This window comes from Desmodus rotundus, chromosome 9 (assembly GCF_022682495.2).
Source record: "Desmodus rotundus isolate HL8 chromosome 9, HLdesRot8A.1, whole genome shotgun sequence".
Classification (NCBI taxonomy): Eukaryota; Metazoa; Chordata; class Mammalia; order Chiroptera; family Phyllostomidae; genus Desmodus; species Desmodus rotundus.
Genome location: NC_071395.1, coordinates 107031136 through 107048956, shown reverse-complemented (window position 1 = coordinate 107048956; position 17821 = coordinate 107031136). Strand labels below are relative to the sequence as shown.

Genomic DNA, 17821 nt, shown 5'->3' with positions numbered 1-17821 from the left:
CATATGAATCGTTTGTTGTTTACTACAATGGAGCAATTCTGTAGTACTCGTTTGATTCCTGATTTTAAAGAAAGCAATATATCATAAGCATCTTTTCGGGTGAATATAGACGGTATCATTTTAAATATTTGGATGGCATTCCACTGAGTAAGTGTGCCCGTTTATTTGCCAGTATCCTACTGATGGGTATTTGTTTCCAACTTTAAACATCATGATAAACAATCTCTTTCCTTCCATACTCATTTTTTTCCCAAAATTTTATTTATTTATTTTTAGACAGAGGAGAATGGAGGGAGAAAGAGAGGGAGAGAAACATCACTGTGTGGTTGCCTCTCACACACCCCGCACTGGGACCCGCCCACAACCCAGGCTCGTGCCCTGACTGGGGATTGAACCAGCGATCCTTTGGTTGGCAGGCTGGTGCTCAATCCACTGAGCCACACCAGCTAGGGCCCATACTCATTTTTGAACACATAAATGTTTACTTCCTTTGAATACATTTTTGTTCGTGGGATTACTGGGTCATTGACAAGTTGTCTAGGTGTAATCACACATACTCACACTGTGTCCTAAGGGGAGGTGTAGAGGAAGAGGACACCAAAGTCTAAGACCGGAAGTTCTCCTTTTGAAGGCCTTGGATTGTGACAACCATACCCTAGCTTTTCCCAAACTTTTCGTTCCCTGGCATGGAGGTGGTATGTGTGGCCCGAGCTCAAGACCTGTTCCAGCTACCCACCCCCCAGCCTGGCATCTAGGCTGGGGCCTCTGCAGCACCCCCAGCCCTTAGGAATCCGTCCCCCTGTTCCCCTCCCCCACCGCGGCAGGGCGTGTTAGGAAGACGCTCAGGCAGGCAAGGATTGCACCATCTACGGTTTGAAAAGGAAGTCGAGGAAGCGCGGGGAGGAAAATCGAGCGTCCCGAAGGCTGAGCCCGGGCAGCCAGACCAAACCGCCTGTAGAGCTCCTTCCAGCACCATTCGCGGGGCTCGCATCCCTTGCATTCCACCCACTCCCCAGCCCAGCCTTTGCAGGTACCAGCCCTTTAAGAAGCTGTCATGGTGGCGCTGCTGGCCCCGCCCCGCAGGGAGGGCCTCGAGGGAGAGGAGGGGTTGGTGGTGGCTGGGGCGGAGCGGGGGGGGGGGGGGGGTTCTGGGTCTATTTTTAGCTCCGGGTCGGGTCACGTGACAGGAGTGACGTCTCCGAATGTTGTTGTTGGTGGCGGCGGCGAGCGGAGCCGGAGGAGCCGCCGCAAAGATGGAGGAGCCGTCGGGGAGGCGCTGCCGCTGCTGCCGCCGCCGCTGCTGTCGCCGCCCCCCGCGAAGCCGGAGCTCGAGCCACAGGGGGTGAGCGCACCGCAGCACCCCGTATCCCACCTCCCTCGGGTCCCCGGAACGCGAGGCAGCGTACCCTCCTGCCGTCGCTGCCAGCGGGCTCCCAGCGCGCGCTCCGCGCCCCGCGCCCCCCTTCCTTCCTCCAGGCTCCCGGTGCCGGCCGGCGCCCCCCCGGGAGCATCGCCAGCTCGGGAGCCGGGCCTTGGGGTTACTGCGCGCGCCCCTCCCGCTCCTGCCTTGCAGGGGAGCCTTCCTGCAGGTAAGGGAGGGGCCCGCTTTCCTGGGACCCGCACTCCCAAATGGCTGGGACACAGCTGGAGCTGTCTGATTTGTCCCCTCCAGAGTGGCGCATGTTGCGTTGCGGAGCGATTTGAACCCTGCACCCGGATTTTATGCAGACTCCTCTTCTCTGGACAGCCCTTTCTTGGTACTCTTGAGATGAGGGGCGCTGCCCACTCCACAGCGCTTCTACCCTTACCTAAGGACGCATTTTTCATTTTGTGTCCTAAGAGTTTCGTACGTGAGGAGGGGGCCTGCGGGCCCACCTTACTTCTCCTCTCTCCCATTCTCACCCCCTCCCCCGTGAGGCGTTATTGCGTTTGTTCCCACCCTCTTCTCCCGTCTGACACCCTAGAGCCAGAGAGAGAGAGAGAGAGAAAGCGAGAAAGCGAGCGAGCGAGCGAGCTAGGAGATGCAAGCTCCCGGCTTCTTGTCTCGGGTAGATGCCCCCCATTTTTCATCCTGGGTCTGTATCTCATGGAGGCGGTAATGCTGCCCGTGTCTTTTAACTGGGGGTAGGCTGCTTCCCTACCCCACCCTTCTCTGGCCCCCTGGGGAAATGAGAACTGGCTAGATGATAAGTAATTAATCTGAGAGTCTGGTTGGTTGGGGGGAGAGAAGAAGGGATGGTGGGGGTGCTCCATTTCCGGGAGGAGGTGACCATCTACCCCCACTGTTGGCCTTTGGAGATGATGTGATGGGTAGCAGTTGCAGTTGCTTTTGGGGGGCCATGCTGGAGAGACTCTGACAGAGCCCACTCTTCTTCTGGGGCTTGGCGTTAGGTTCGGTTGGGGTTGGTGATGGTGGTGATTGGGTTCAAGGTCCAACTGGGAGGGGAGGATGGAGCCAGATCACAGGAACAAAAGGAAGCAGGGGATGGGAAATCCAGGAGTCTTGGCCAGAGGGACTCCTTACCAGCCTGCCTTGCAGGACTTGAGCTAGGGGCTGGGTCTTGCCCTGGGCCTCTTCATATTCTATCAGGAGATAGTCAGGCAGGGTCCTCAGTCTGTGTTCCAGGTACCAGGGCACCCCGGGCCTGTGCTAGCTGTTGAGATGCTGGGCTGGGGTTGGTGGGTGAGCCATGTTGGGGGCTGCCTGCTTCTCCATCCCAGTCTTCCCTCCTTCCTCTCCCTCTTAAACACAGCTTGGGGAGATCTTGGTTTTCTCCAGCCCCTTCTCTTGAATCCTCTCTTTGCTCTGTCTCCCTTGGACTTGGGTCTGGGCTGTGTCTTGACAAGTTGAGCAGGGGTGTCTCTGAGTTAGAGGGGGCAGGGGCCCAGTGTCTCCACTCCATCCTGGAAATGCACGCTTGCCAGGGACCAGAGAGACAGATACCAGGTGCAAGTTACTTGGGGGCAAGGATGGAGGACATGTTAGCTCTGCGGGTTTTCCCTCCCCCACCCCAACATTTCCTCCTCTGTGGCTGGGTCCCATAATTTGGAGGGAGTTGGGGGGGTGCAGCAGTACCACATGCCCCACCCCCTCCAAGTAGCTGCAGAAAACAAAGGTTTGCTTTCCCTTCTCTAGGGGTGGCATCTTAGCTGTGTGTTTAGAAATGGGGCCTGGGGATGGGGAGGTAGTTTGTGTTTCTGCGTAAGGGGGGCGGGGGACCAGCTATAGGAGCTGGGGGGAGTACAGTCGGTGCCGAAGTACCAGCTGCTCTTTAATAATTAATTCTTCCTACTCACATCCCTTTGAGGAGGGATGTCTGGAACAGGCATCAGGCTCAGCCAGCCTGCTAGAGGACGCACTCCTGTTGGTGGGGGGGTTGGGGAGACACTGCAAGGGGGGGCGGTTCTTGGCATTTTTGGAGCACTGTCGCTTGCTCATGAATGAAAACCTGATGCAGCCTGTGAGGGGGCCTATTGTAGCCTGTAGCTGACTTTGGCTAATTAAACTTTCTCTGCCTTTCTTCTCCCCCACCCCACCTCACCCCAGTCTTGGCCTCAGCCCTCTCTTGAATGGGGACCCTGTCTGGTAGTGCTGGGGAGGGGGTATCATTCTGCCTGAGGTTTTAGGGCAAACAGACTGGGTCTTCTGCCCTCTGCCTCTGCCTCCTCCCTCCTTTCCCTCTCAACCCCCCCCCCTTTTTTTTTTCTAGAAATAGCAGCCTCCTCCATCTGGTTTGTGCAGATGCCTGGAGCTGCGTCTGAACAGACAAACAGAAATGGGCCGATTGCAAAAATGAATTTGTTAGCCTCATGCCTTTTTCCCTCCTCTGTTGCCCTCCCCCTTCTCTTAGTTTGGGGCCTGGACATCCAAGTCAGCTATCCCTCGTGGCTCTGGTAATCCCAGGCTTCTGGTGGCCCAGCTTGGGGGAGGTCCAAGGCAGTGGAAGCTCTTGGAGGCTCGGGAAAATGGTCTCCCATGGCTATAGTCAGGAGGAGTCAAGAGGAGAGGTCTTTCGTGCCTTGGGATGGGGTGTCTGCGCTTGTAGCTTTCTGATGTAGTCTTTGGGGGCTGATCTCAGATTGGGGGCAATCTCGGGTTCACAGGATTTGGTGCAGACAGTTTACCTGGCCGCCTGTGACCTGGGGTGGGGACCCTGGCCACAGTGCTCAGAACTCGGGTGTGCCTCTAACAGGGCCAGAGTTGATGTGGTAGGAGAAGGCTGGCAGGTGATGCTGGAGTCCAGGGACCAGAGAAGCCCTCAGGGGGACACCTGACTCCCCAGGAATTCCGAGGGGGCTGTTTGAGGGACAAGATCCCTGCAGGGCAGCACCATAAACTTGTGGTCTCTTGGGCGATTTACTGCTCCATGTCTCCCTCACTTGCCCACCCTTCTCCTCCCAGCCTCTGCCAGAGTCTTCATTACTCATGAATGGGGTAGGAGGGGTTCCCCTCTAGGCTTTTTGCCCGAAGTCCCCGTGGCTTAGCCATGAGCTTGTAGGGGCAGATACTTCCTTCATGCCTTGCCCTGCCGTCCTGGCTGGAGGTTGTAGGTGGGTTTCATTCTGGGGTGGGACAGGGGACTGAGAGAGTTGGCAGGGTGGGGACAGAGCCATGGCATCTGCCTACCTATGATGTCACGGAAGCTGGGCTGCTCACTAGTTTGTGATCCAGGAGCCACACAGCTCTTGGTCCCCAAACTGCCCGATGAGACCATCATGTAACAGTGGCAAGCCGTGATTTTTCTCTAGCAGAGGAGGGACCAAAGAGCTCTGGTTTTAACCATCACATTGCCCTTTCCCCACTTCATGCTCCACCCCAGACAAGGATCTGTGCCTGTCGTGATCGGGCAGTGAGTGCTGCTTTGCTCCCGGTGGAGGCCCCTGTGCACGGGGGAAGCTCCATGTGGGTATTGGCAGGCCCTCCGCAGGTGGACAGGGCGCAGGGATCTGCGGCATCCTTCAGGGTGGGGAGGAGTCCTGAGCCCTTGGGAGTTCTAGAAACCCTTCCTTTCCTCTTCTTCCCAGGGATGAGGGCCATGGGGGCTCAGGACTTGATATTGACACAGTGTTTGTACCTCTGAGGCTCTGCCCCTTCTGAGCATCCTGCTGTGGAGGTGTCTTTTACGAGGCAGATGGGTTGGGCCACTTGGGCTGCTGGGAATCGTGGGAATTTGTGAAGCTGTGTTCCCCAGCCCACGGGAAAGGGTGTGAGCAGGACTGGGCGCCAGCCCGGGTGGGCACGGGCTGAGCTGCCTGCCCACGCTGGCCCTGCCAGGGCACCAGCCGCCCCACCTGCTGCATTCCTGAGCTTGGCCCCAGCCCTGCATGGCCTCTCTTGTCCTTTCCCCGCACCTGTGTCTGTCGGAGTCGTTCAGCCCCTTCACTCTGCTCCCTCGCACCTCCCCAGTCTGAGTGCACCTTTCTGCAGCTGCAGAGTCCAAACCCTGTGGGCAAGGGCAAGGAGCAGAGTAGGCCTTTGAAGACTTGAGGCTTTCCTAGTGTGTGTGTACGTGCCTGTGTTCTTGTGTCCCCGCCATGGCTGACTCCCAGGCTACTCTGCTCCATATGGACCTCACCCCTGGGAATCCGTGATGAGAATTCAAGGCTTACTGAGACTTCATCTTGCCAGGAGGTGGGGCTATCCAGGGCCAGAGCTCGTTGCCTGTTCCTCGCTGGGGGAGCACAGTTAGGGCTTAAACATCCAGCGTCTCTCAGCCTCATCTGATTGCTTTCTGCTGCCTCACTTTCACTGAGTATTGGGCTTACTTTCATTTGCAAGAAAATGAATGAGATCATGTCTGGGGTGGCTCGTGGGCTGTTTAGGGATGGGCGCAGGTGGGCGCATGCGTAGTATCTGAGTCTTGAGGACTAGCTCTGGGAGGAGTGGGGATAGGTTAGCAAGCTCATGGTCTTGTTTTTAATCCTCACCCAAGATATGTACTTTGATTTTAGAGAAAGATGGGGGTTGGTGAGAGAAAGGGAGAGGGAGAGGGGGAGGGGGAGAGAGAGAGAGAGAGAAACATCAGTAGGTTGTTTCCCGTATGTGCCCCAACCGGGGATCAAACCTGCAACCTAGGTGTGTGCCCTGACCGGGAATAGAAAGCACAACCTTTTGGTGTACGGAACAATGCTCCAGTCGACTGAGCCACCCAGATAGGGCCTCCTGGTCTTTTAATACTGGGACATCCTCTCTTACTACATCGGCCTTGGCAGGCCTACTTCTGGGCCTTTGGGTGCCTTATTCTGGTTGGACCCATAGTCTGGCAGGCAGAACACTGGCTAGATTTTGGACCTTGTATAGGGCAGAACCTGTGCAATGGCCACAAAGCCCTGGGCTTGGGCCCTGGACCCAAGTCTGGGGGCTGCTGGATATGGGGTGAATGTCTCTGCCTTTCCAAATTCCTGGAAACAGCATGGGCTATGGGTAGGAGAGGGTTGCCCGCTTTCCCGGGCCGACTGTGAAAAGGGGGAGACCAAGATAGAAGACGTCACATTTCGAGAGTTGGGTGGCACGAGGATCCAAGAGTAGGGAGATGACACTCACCTGAGAGTCCCAACTCAGGCTGCTGGGGCTGGGATACCAGTTTCTCCCTTAACTGGGGCCAGGGACCTCAGGTCAGCCCTGCATCTCCCCACCACCGTGGACAGAGTTTAGAAGCCTCCCTGCACTGTGTTCTTTGTGCACATTCAGCCCCACATGTGGCACCCTTGGGAGTCTATAGGGTCTCTCCACCTGGCAGTGGGCACTGTCACCTGAAAAGGAGTTTGTGGGGGTGTGACTGCCGTAGCCATTTCCCTTCCCTTGAGGGCTGGCGGCCTTACCAGTTAGAAAGAGAAGAGACCAGGGTTCGGTCCAGTTCGGATTCCCTCTGTGCCCCTAGGCAGTTGTCCCTTCTCTTCACCAGGTGTAAACTAACAAGCTCAGAGGCCTCCTTCAACTCCCAGATTCCTGGGTTGGGGGCCTCTAACCCTGCTCCATCTCTCCCCAGGGATGCCGTTTTGAGTGCCTGACTGCCTCGCCCAGAAGGATGGCCTCGGATGGGCATTAGAGGCACAGCGGCCCCGGGCTCCTGTCCCGTCCGTCTGTCTGTTATCGTCTGTCTCTCTTGACATCATCGCAGCTCCATCCCCTCCTGTCCCAGCCCCCAACGCCAGCTTCCTGCAGGCCCAGAGCCGGCATGAACTCTCCCACCGAGTCGGGTAAGAGCCGGGAGGCTGGAGAAGGGCACCCTGGGGTGGCTTTGGCTGCAGTGGCCCGTGTGTGCGGGCCGGGAGCCCAGCTGGCCTGAGCTGTAAGGGAACAAGGGGTCAGGAGAGGAGAAGCATTGTGAGAAAAGGGCGGACGTGAACCCGGAGTTGCTGACCACAGGGTGCACCCGAGGACTGGGGGGTCAACAGTCTGGGCTGGCCCTTGGGGGCATGGGTCCAGTTCTGTCCCCATGCCTGCCCTGAGAGGGGGTGTGGGTCCCTGAGTCTCTGGGCGGTCCGGAGGGATGATATTAGAAGAAGTTCTCCACAGTAGCTGAGCGCCCAGCTTCCTTTTTGTGGTGATGGCTCCTTCCCTGGTGGCAGGTTGCGCTGTGCCCCGTACTTTTTCTTTTAGCAGAGGTTTGCAGGGTCTTTGGCCTTGGCCTGTGTTGGGGCATGTGGTATTAAGGGGGGTGATGTGCAGTGACATGTAGGTACAGGGGTCTTGGCTTTCTCCTTTGAGTCAGGTCCACTACCCCTTCTCTTGCCTGGACATGGTGGATTTCTAGTTTGGGGTCTTTGACTCTGAGATTTGCTGTTCTTCTCTGCTCTTCGGAGCCTGCCTCAGGCTGCCAGAAATAGTCTCTGGGTGGGACTCCAGGCCTCTTTGTGTGTGGGTGGGTCTGGGTGTATGCCCATGAGGATGTGTCCAAGTGGCCTGAGCTGGACCCTCAGGAGTTTCACAGCAGGGTCATGGGTCACTGTGGTCACAGTAATAACTGCCTTGGCTGTCTCCTTCTGTGCAGCCTTAAAGGGTCAGAGTCCTTCTTGCTCAATAGCCTGTCCTGTCTCCCACATCTTTTTCTGTAGGGGTGGGGGTGGTTTTCCTTCTTGTAGAGTTAGGTCCTGGAGGTGAAAACCTATTTGCAGGGGAGACAGAGGTGGGCGGCATCAGGGAGCAGCCCAGGCCCCTTCTCACCTCCTTCCCCTTTGTCAGTTTGCTGGACGTGGTGCTGGCGACAGGTGGGAGAGGCCCTCACCAGGGTCCTGGGGGTCCAGCAGACTCAGGGAAGCTGGAAGCTGGTGGGATTGTTTGGCTTTGTGTGCCATTGGTGTTGGTCAACGCTGGGCCCCCTCCCCCCTCCCTTCCAGCATCACATGCCCAGGGCATGGGCTGCGGGCAGAGTAGAGGGCCAGCTGGAGAAGGCTGGGCTCCCGAGACCCACCGACTCTGCTCTGCCTGATGAGCTCCCTTCTGCAGGGGTTGTGCTTCCCTCTCAGATGCCCCCTACTTCTGCCCTTGCCTTCATTCGACCTGTAGGGGCCGAGCCAGGTGTCAGACATGGAGAGGTCTGGAAGGTGGGCTGTTGAGCTCTGACTTCCTGCTTCCTCCTCTGAGAGGAGGGGCCTGGGGGGTTCTTACACTTCTTCGCCCATCTCTCTAGCAGTGGCCCATTTCTCTAGCAGTGTCCGTGCCCCTGCAGTAGTGCCAACGGCATCTTTCCTCTGAGCTACCGTGTTGACCTGTCCAGGAGCCACCTCCAGTCACACCAGGGCTGGGGTCTGAGCCAGGGCCAATGGGACAGAAGCTGCCCAGAGGCATCTGTTGGTAGCTTGGGAAGGACATTTCCAAGTTTGGGGATTTTATTCTCTTAAAAAAAAAAAAAAAGGCTAAAATAATCAACCTCGGATTGATGAGGTCACCGGGTCACCTTTCCAGATGCTGGTGGTCCCCGTTCCCTGTGCAGCTACGTCTGCAAGGGTTAGCAGGAGTGTGGCCATAGCTGAAGGCGTCCACCAGCGCAGCAGGCAGGCGGCCTGGGAGCGGCTGCTGAGCCTTGCAGGGAAGGGCCACCTGAGTGGGGTCTATAGAATTGGCTGCGGCTGCTGGCCGGCTTTCCCACTCCCCCCAGTAGGGGGAGGTGCTGTCCTCTGGTGTTTGGGAAGGAGGGAGAGGAGGGGGCCAGAGACCCAGGACCTCATTTTAGGACTGTGAAGAGGCCTCAGCGGGGATCATTGCTTGAGGGCATTCCGCTGAGGCCCTTCCCACGGAGTTTTCCTGGGGCAGGGCTCCGGGACTGGCTGTCCCACCTGTGGAGTGAGAGCTGCTCCGGGGATGGCCACCTTCAGAGCGCATCCTCATCCAGGGGCCCAGCATCCACTGTTCCCAGAGCTCAGGGCAGTATTGGGGCTGGGGCTGTGGGTGCCCCGTGCCAGGCAGAAGCTTGCATACCATATACCTTTGGGCTCCACGGAAGTAAAACAAAACCACGAATTGTAGCTAGAGCACGTGGGTGTCTACTTCCCCTGTGGGCACCCAGCAGAGAGGCCCAGGGAGAGCCAGGAACCCCGAGGCCAGGCAGAGAGGTGGGCACGATGAGCACAGTTAGTCTGCAGGGCCCAGGTGGCCCGGCCCTGAGTGCTCCCGCCCTCTCCCAAGTCCCCAGAGACATGTTCCTCTTTCCTTCGGACATAGGCTAGCACTGTTCTGGGGTTTCCCTAAATTTCGCTCAGGCCAGGAGCTCTCCTGTTCGATAAGTCCTTGCCGCCTGTCCCCAACGTGTGAGACCCAGAGCTTGGCCTGTGAAGAAAAGTAGAAGGGGGTTCATCCCCGCCCCCGCAGCAGCTGAGTCAGTAAGAGAGAGTTCTGGGTGAGGGGCAGCAGGCGGGGCCTCGGGGCGGTTTACTTCTGGGGCTGACCTCTCCTCCTCGGGATGTGGGGTGTGGGGTATGGGGTGTGGGAGCTGATCGACTTACTTCCAGGCTGGGCCGAATGCCAGCGTTTGACCTGATTTGCCTCTTTTCTAGTCCTGGGTACAGGCAGAGCCCATTGAGGGGGCTGCCTGCTTCCCTGAGGGGGCCCCTGCCTAGTGTCTGGCTTCTCTTCAGGCAACAGGGGGCTTGAGGTGTTAGGCTTTCTTTATTTCTCTGGAACTGATCACTTCCGCTTCCCTCCGTGGTGTCGAAGGACCGGCAGGATCTGTCCCCTTCCTGGGTTTGGCCCGACTAGATCGGAGGAGCTGCCCTGAGCCCTGGGACCTAGGCCGGCTCTGGTCACTGCCCTGTGCTCTGCGCCGCTGCCCAGAGGAGAGGGCAGGAGCGAGGTTCGCTGTGCAGGCCAGTCTGGATGGCGACGGGGCTCCAGGGGCAGGCAGCCAGCTTCCTTGTTCCCAGCGTGGGAGGGAGACAGGCTTCGTGACAACACCTGCCTGCCCAGCACCTCCCAGCACACTCCACACTTTCTCTCCTTCCCTTTCCCAGGAGGGCGGGGAGGAGGGCAGCGGCCCCCTCCTTTCTGGGTGACCAGAGAAACTGGGGCATGGGCATGGGGTGGAGCCAGGAACCTCGGCGTCCTGCCTCCCAGTCTCCAGCTCCGGCTCTGCCTCTGAGCCCCTGGGGAAGGCGGGCAGCCAGCCCTGAGGAGGAGAAAGTGGGTCAGTGCCAGTGTGGGGTGGGGGGTTTGGGAAGGGGACTCCCTAGTATCCCTTCTCCCCTTAGGTGCCTCTGGCACACCTCTGTGCTCACCATGCATTGGGTCTACTCCACTTCCTCTTCCCTGCTTCATCATTCCCAAGGCATTGAAGGCTTAGAATGGGATGGCGGGAGGAGGCAGGGTCAACCCTGAGGGGATGGGGAAGATGCCAAAGTAGGTGTTCATGTTTTTGCTGGACTTGGTTCCAAATGAGAGGGTTCAGCCAGCACCTAGCATGGGACCAGGCATATGGCAGCACCAAGGCGATGCCAGCGGGCTCCAGCATGACTGGGTCAAAGGGTAGGTGAGAGCTGATGGAGGGCGGGCAGGCGCAATGTCTCTGGGATCCCAGGGAAGCTGGCGCCCCACACTCCATCTGGGGTGCACCTGGGCCAGCCCTTGGATTTGGTATTGTGCACAAAGCAGACATTGCTTCCTTCCTTTTGGTTAGCCCTACCCTAGCCATTGGGGCCCAGGAAAGGGGAGCCTGGAGGAGCCCAAGGAGCCAGTTTTGGGTTCCCCTCCTCCAGGTGTAAGGGGTCAGGAGGCCTGACCCCAGCCTCCAAGGGACAGAATAAGGTCATTGTGGTTCTGATGGGAATGGGGCTGGGTCTGAATGAGGCTCGTGCATCCCATGCTTGGTAGGTGCTCCGTGAGGTTTGTAGGGTGGCACGTGGGGCTGCGGGACAAGTGGGGATGAGGAGGAGATGGGAGCCATGAGGATGCGGGCTGTAGAGCAGGGAGGATGAGGTGAGGCAGCAGGAAGATCTTGTTGCATCAGTTGAATCTCAGAAGTAAAGAAAGACACTTGTCCCCATCCCAGGCTGCCTTTCTTACTGCCCCAGAGGATTTCAGGAACTGTGCTGAGGATTGTCTGGCTGTGTCTGATGCTTTGTTTCCCACTTCTTACTGTTACTAGAAATCATAACAGTGCTGGGAATTGCCCCACACCCCGGGCTCTGGCCACTTCTGGGTGCCCAGTCTCCTGGGTGCTTTTTATCTTCCCTGAGCAGAGAGCTCTTTGCTTAGGTTTCTGACCACTCAAGTTTCTGGGGGCCCTGCTTTGAGTCATTGTAACTGGTGACTTCCTCTCTTCCAGAGCAGGGCTCCTCTGCCGCACTCTCCTGTGCCTGGGGCAGGCAGAGAGAGAGAGAGCCCGGACAGGGCCAGCCAGCCCTTCCGGTTGCTCCCAGCGTGGGTGGGTGGAGTCCTGGGCTGGGAGGGGCTGCTACCCCTGGCTGTCTGGGCTCCCTTGAGTCTGCTGCCCATCACTCCACTGAGGGGACCTTGCCCTTTACTTTCCCCCCCTTTGGAGAGAGCCTGCTTGGCCAGGATGAGGTAGGGGTTAGGGGTGGTGAACGAGGTCCCCAGACCCACCCTGAGGTGCCTACTAACCTCAGACCCCTGGGAGGGCACTGCTCCATCACCATTTTTCTAGAGTCAGCCTTGGCTAAGAAGCTGAGGCCCCAGATACTTACTTGTTTAGGTCCTATTCACCCCTCGCCCCCAAATGGACATCTTGCCAGCCAGTCTGTGGCCTGGGAATGCCCACCTCTGCCACCTCCGCTGTCCACGTGCCCCTGTACCTGAGGGCAGGAGGCACCTTTGCAGTCCCGGGCTGACAGACGCTGACTGGGAAGATGAGGTTTAGGAGCCACAGCCACTGTGTCCTTGGTTGGCCAGCTCCTGCCGACTCCCGACAAGAGGGTGAGGTCATCCAGTCCAGGGAGAGGACAGGTGTCCCTGGCTCCATGCCTGGAGTTGGGGGCAAGAAGGGGCCAGGAGGGGGCTCCAAAATAGCAACTGTGACATCAGGAAGGGGGAGGGGGACACAGACCCAGGAATAACCAAGCTATTAAAAGGCTCCAGTAAGGTCAGGGGGCCAAGTGGGATCTCGGTACCAGTGGCAGGCACAACCTTAGGAAAGGGACTGGTCATCGGTGGTCAGGGTAGGTGGGTATCACCATCTGTCGTGGGGCATCAGTCCTGGGTCCCAGGAGCACCCCAGGACAGGAGCTGCCCTCTCATATCTGTGGCTGGTGGGGAAGAGCGGGATGCTGGCAGCCTCTTGATTCTTCTTAGAGGGGCTCCAACCTCAAGTCTGTTCCAGCGTGGGTGCCGGGGGTCATCATACCCGGGAACCCCGGGGCAGCTTCCTGTACTCCATGTGCAGGAGGCAGTGGTCTGTGGTACTTAGAGCTGAGACCTTTTGGCCCTCCCATGTAAGCAGTTCTGTGACCAAGGGTGAGTGACTTCATCTCTCAGTTTCCCGACCTGCATCTATCTTCTGAGGTCACCATGCAGAATAAATAAGTTGCTGCGTGTGCTGCTGTTAGCATGACACCTGGCACACTGCTGGGAAAGAACTACCTGTGCTCTGAGAGTCGGCAGGTGCTGCCAGGTCCCCTTCCCTCGGCTGGGGTGAGTCCTGTCCAGGAAGAGTCTACTGTCCCCTGGAAGGAAGCTGAGCAGCCTCTGGAGGTGATACCCCAGTAGGTTGCCATTTAGCTGCTGCCCAGCTGTGTCTTCTGGTTGAGGTGGTGAAGAGGCACCTCCCAGCTCTGAGGGAGAGCCCAAGTTAAGCCAGCTCCCTTTGGGCCCTTAGGAGGACTCCGAGGAAGGTGCAGGGTTAGACCAGGTGGCCCTGTCTGCCATCCTCCTAGAAGGCCCTTCCTGTTCTCTGCCTGCTTGGATGTGAAAGGGAAGGTAGAGGGTGGAATTGCTTTTTGGCCTCTAGCCCCTCACCTGCCAAGAGCAGGGCCAGAGCTGCTCTCAGAGATGTGTGGGTGCTCCGGTGGGACCCTTCCCCAGCCCAGCCTCTGGCCACAGGGCTCTGTGGCCTTGGCCTTGAGTGCAAGCTCTCCCCTGTTCCCATCCCCCTGCCTGGCGCTTCCTCCTGGGGTGGAACGCGCCTCCCCCCCATGGGGCCTCCGCCAGGCCTGGGCTCCTGGCAGCCAGCCGGCGGCTCCCTGAGCATGCTCCACCTATTTATAGACAGGGCCCTCCCCCAACTGCTATTTCAGTCTCCTGCCAGCTGCCGGCGGCTCATTCGGGAAGGAGGAGCAGGGAGCCGGTTCCATAGCTGTCACCCAAGGCTGGGAGGGAACACAGAGAGCCCGCCTGCCTGCTGAGCTTCCTTTCCTGTCCCCTGAGTGCTCAGCCATACTCCAGCTCCTGAGAGCTGGGGACAGGCTGCTTGTCCAATGCCCCTGTAGGGCTGAGCTGGGCCCGTAGCTCCGGGGCCTCCTGGCTCTTCCTGCCGCCAGGAGTGCCCAGGCCGGATGAAGCACCTCCCCAAGTGTGGGTCCTGGCAGCAGCGTCCTGCAGGAGCCCCAGAGCAGTGAGGGCCAGCCCGACCACCTTCCCTTTGGCTGACTCCCGCCTCGGGCGGCCCCCTCCCTGGCATGCTGCTGGTGCCCAAGGCTCAGGGGCTCGTGGAGATGCTGCAGACCATCTATGAGACGGAATCCTGTTTCTCAGCAGATGGGATGTCAGGCCGGGAACCAACCTTGGAAATCCTGCCTCGGACCGCTCTACACGGCATCCCTGTGGCAGGTAAGTGCCTCCGTGTCCCCACCTGCCCTCTGCCATTGGGCGTCCTTTCCCAGGCGCTGAGCACCTGGCTCTGAGACTCATCCAGGTGGGGTCTCGCTTAGATCTTTCGGGGGGGCTTTGTGTTGAGAATATGGGTAGTCAAGGAGCCACGCTCACCAAGGTGGGTTTTCCTGCCCTCCCTTCAGCTGCACTGTGCTGCGTCCCTTTGAGCCCCTCCTTCGGGGTTGGCGTTGGCTGCTGGGGGCTGGGGATCGCTAGGGGATCCTGGCCCATTTGGCACCATGGTCAGAGAGGGGGAAGTGGGTCAGGGACCTGTTCCCGGGCTGCCTGCCCCCCAGGTCTGGGCAGGGCAAGAAGCCGTGGCTGAGTGTTCATGGGAATAAAAGCTGCCTGAGCTCCTCGGGCTGGGTTCTGAGGAGCAGAGTCCTCAGTCAGGAGTCCCCTGGGAATGAGACACCTGGGGAGGGGGCCTGTGCATCTGTGGCAGAGTTAGGCAGAGGCTGGCAGCTGGGATGTCGGGGGCCTTTGCAGCCTTGGGTCTTTGCTCCCCCATGTCTCTCCTTCCCCTAGGCCTTGGTTTGTTCCCATCTCATGAGGGCGAAGAGAGGTCTTCATACAGGCTTGAGGACCCCCTAGCCCTGCCACCTTCTAAGCAGGGACTTTTTTGGCTCTTGGCTGGAGGTGGGGTCGCTCAGAGCTGGGCCACTCCCTCCCAGGAACCTGTTGGCAGCATCAGGCCTTTCTGGCACAGCCTTCCCACCAGGCCGGCACCACAAGATGCTTCCTCCAGGGAGGGGCCTGCTGGATCCATGCCCGCTTGGCCCCTCCTGGCAGTGGCTTGGCGCTTGGGTGTGGGTGTCAGAGTGTGTATGTATTGGGAGTCTTTGCCTCTGGGTACGTGGGTGTGGGTCCCAAGCTTTGAATTGGAAGGTGGGAGCTGTGATTTGGCTTTAAACCATCCAGGGATAAGGTTGCAGCTGAACTGGGATGTGTCAGAGGGTAAATAAATGTTTTGGGTAGATTTGGAAAACCCTTGGAACAAAGCCTGCCATCTGCCTGGGCAGGGATGCCCATGTAGTTTTCTAGGGTAGGGGCATAGCCCTGAGGATCAGCCCTGCAAAGCCCTCCACATCCCCGGGAAGGAAGTGTGAATGTTGGGGATTGGTCCAGCCCTGGTCTATTGGAGTCTGCAACTCTCTAGCTAAAGACCCCGTCCACTGACCCTTACCCCCAAGCCTCTAGGAGTCAAGGTGGTCTCTTGGGAAGCAAAGGACTGAGTCTGCAGGGCATCTGCTTGGGGGCAGCTCTACCCCGTCTGGCAGATGCCGTATTGGTCCACCCATCCTGCTCTGTTCCAGCTGTCCCTTGCCTCCTCAGCGAGTTCTCTCACCTTTCAAGTTAAACCCCAGAATCCTTACAGGAGGGAACCCCGCTATCCCCATCCTCTCCTTAGGGCTACGTGTGCCTGCCCAGCCAATCTCTCTCTGCAGATCCCTGTCTCCCCACGCGCGCCCAACACTCACACTGCCTAGCCTTCTGAGCGGCGGCGTGGTCCATGCTGGCAGGAGGGAGACATGAGTCACCTCAGCGGCTCGGGGAGAGGGCTAAGAATGTCCCCCCTGCGCAACTCTGATGCTGTGTCTGTGACGCGGCTGGGGACAGATATAGGCTGGGAGCTGGGCTGCCTTGTTTTTTTTTTTTTTGACTCTGGAATGTAAATAGATGTTTCAAATAGAAACACTTTAACCTTTGGGTTAAAAAAAATCTATCCAGGATAAACATGGCCATGAGGGCCCAGGCAGCCTGGTCGTGTCCCGCCCCCCCCCCCCCCCCCGCACCCCCGCTCCCCAATCTTGATCAGTTTCCAGACAGGATGCAAGAGCCTGTGGCTAAAAAAGCAGGTGTCCAGGGACGCTTTTTGGGCAGAGTGTGTCGGCCGTCCTCTGCAGCATGAGAGGTTGGGGAACAGGGCTTTCTGGGTTGGACTCTGCCTTCTCCGGCAACAAGTCTGGAATTCCACTTGAGGGGAGTCTTTTGCGCTCTGGGCTGTCTCGTTCTTGGCCGTTTCCCGGCGTTAGCACAGTGCCTGGCACAGGGATGAGTGAATGATGCTGAGGGTGCTGGGAGATCCCCTGCCGACCTTCTGTGGGCCCTGGAGGCCCGTCCGGCCTGGACCGGGCAGAACTGATCTTTGGGCAACGTGCAGGATGTGTGAGCCGGCGTGAGGAGAATTCCCCTTCCCCAGTGAGGGAGAGTGTGCACCCCGCTGGTGCCAGGAAAGGGTCCTGTGGATATTGGGACATTCAGAAGTGCCATGGGGTGTGGGTTTGGTCTTGGGGTTTCCCCTGGATATTCTTGTTCACGTTCTTCAGACCATTCCAGGCTTGGCCGAGTGTGTGGGTGTGTAGGTGTGTAGGTGTGTAGGTGTAGGGTGTGGGGTGGGTAGCAAGGGTGAGACTCTGGTGGGAAGGGAACTAATATTACAGTGTATTAAGTGACAGGGTGTCAGGTGCTTTCCTTATCTCTTCTAGGAAGATATTAATAGCCATGTTTTATAATTGATGGGGATCAGAGAGGTTAAGGAACTGGTCCACGGCCACAGAGTAAGTGACAGCTGGGATTCGGACTCAGGTCTCTGTGTAGGGCCACTGCCAACGCACACAAGAGCTCCTTTGTGCAAATTTTAAAACGTGGCCCTTCTTTCAGGTGGATCCATTCTCGTGCCAGAATGCATGGCTTAGCCATTGGATCATCGGCTGGATCTCAGTCCCAGACCCGCCCTTGCAGTCAGGTGCCTTTGCTTGATACACAGCCCGCACGACTTTGTGTGGCAGGCCTGTCTTTGCACCGCCAAAGTTCGCGCTCCTGGAGAGCAGAGACCGGTCTGGCCTTGGAGAGGGTTCTGAGAGGAGACCATTGGTCAGCCGTTTCCCTTCCTGCAGGGCTTTCAGCCCACCAGGAGAAAGGGGGCTCAGGAACAGCGCTGCACACCCTGTCCCGTTCAGACAGCCTCCCCTCCCCCTCCCCTCCTACCTCATCCCCTCTTCGTGTTTTTGAGACCCTCAGCTGTCCCTTTCCTGCTGCGCAGCTGCCAGACAGGAAATCAGATTAACCGTGTCCACACACACAGCTGTAACAGCTGGCAGGTTGGCAGCCAAAATGAGTGTAGCCAGTCCCAGGACTGTATGAGAAAGTAGTTCTCAAACTTTCAGTTGCATCAGAATTACCAAAGCAGCATAGTAACATGCAGGTTCCCAAGCCTTGCCCCCCACCTCCGGGTCTGGGTCCTGTCCGGCAGCCCAGAACCCAGCGTTGTGGCCCATCTCAGGTGATTCTGATGGCAGTAGGTTCACACCATGCTTGAGGGAGGGCCATGTGGACAGCGGCCATGGGGCCTACTAGCCTGCCAGTGGATGTCACCAGCACCCCTGGGAGGCCTCGGTGGGCTTTAGGACTCTTGGGAGAAGGGCCTAGTGGAAAAGGAGGGAGGTGGTTACCCCAGGCAGAGTTGAATGCAGCTTCTAGCCTGGCAGTCTGGAGAGGAAGGATGTCCTGAGACGCCGGGGAGCAGGTGGCTAAACCCCTGCCAGGGTGGGGGATTGTGGC

The 17821-nt window shown here is 58.2% G+C and overlaps 1 protein-coding gene across 6 annotated transcripts in view; it reads left to right on the top strand.

Annotated features, from left to right (window-relative positions):
* The first annotated feature begins 1187 nt into the window (after positions 1-1187).
* Positions 1188-17821, top strand: part of HDAC5 (histone deacetylase 5) — a 34379-nt gene continuing 17745 nt past the window's right edge. Inside the window, exons 1-4 of one of the 6 annotated variants that reach the window (XM_053910882.1) lie at positions 1188-1342; positions 6990-7200; positions 14144-14215; positions 16922-17006. In XM_053910882.1, coding sequence (XP_053766857.1) covers positions 14144-14215; positions 16922-17006 — 157 coding nt within the window. In that variant the 5' untranslated portion in view covers positions 1188-1342; positions 6990-7200. Of the gene's footprint in view, positions 1343-6989; positions 7201-13700; positions 14216-16921; positions 17007-17821 lie in introns of those variants that run through there. The other 5 variants (XM_053910881.1, XM_053910884.1, XM_053910883.1 and 2 more) reach the window with 5 other exon arrangements.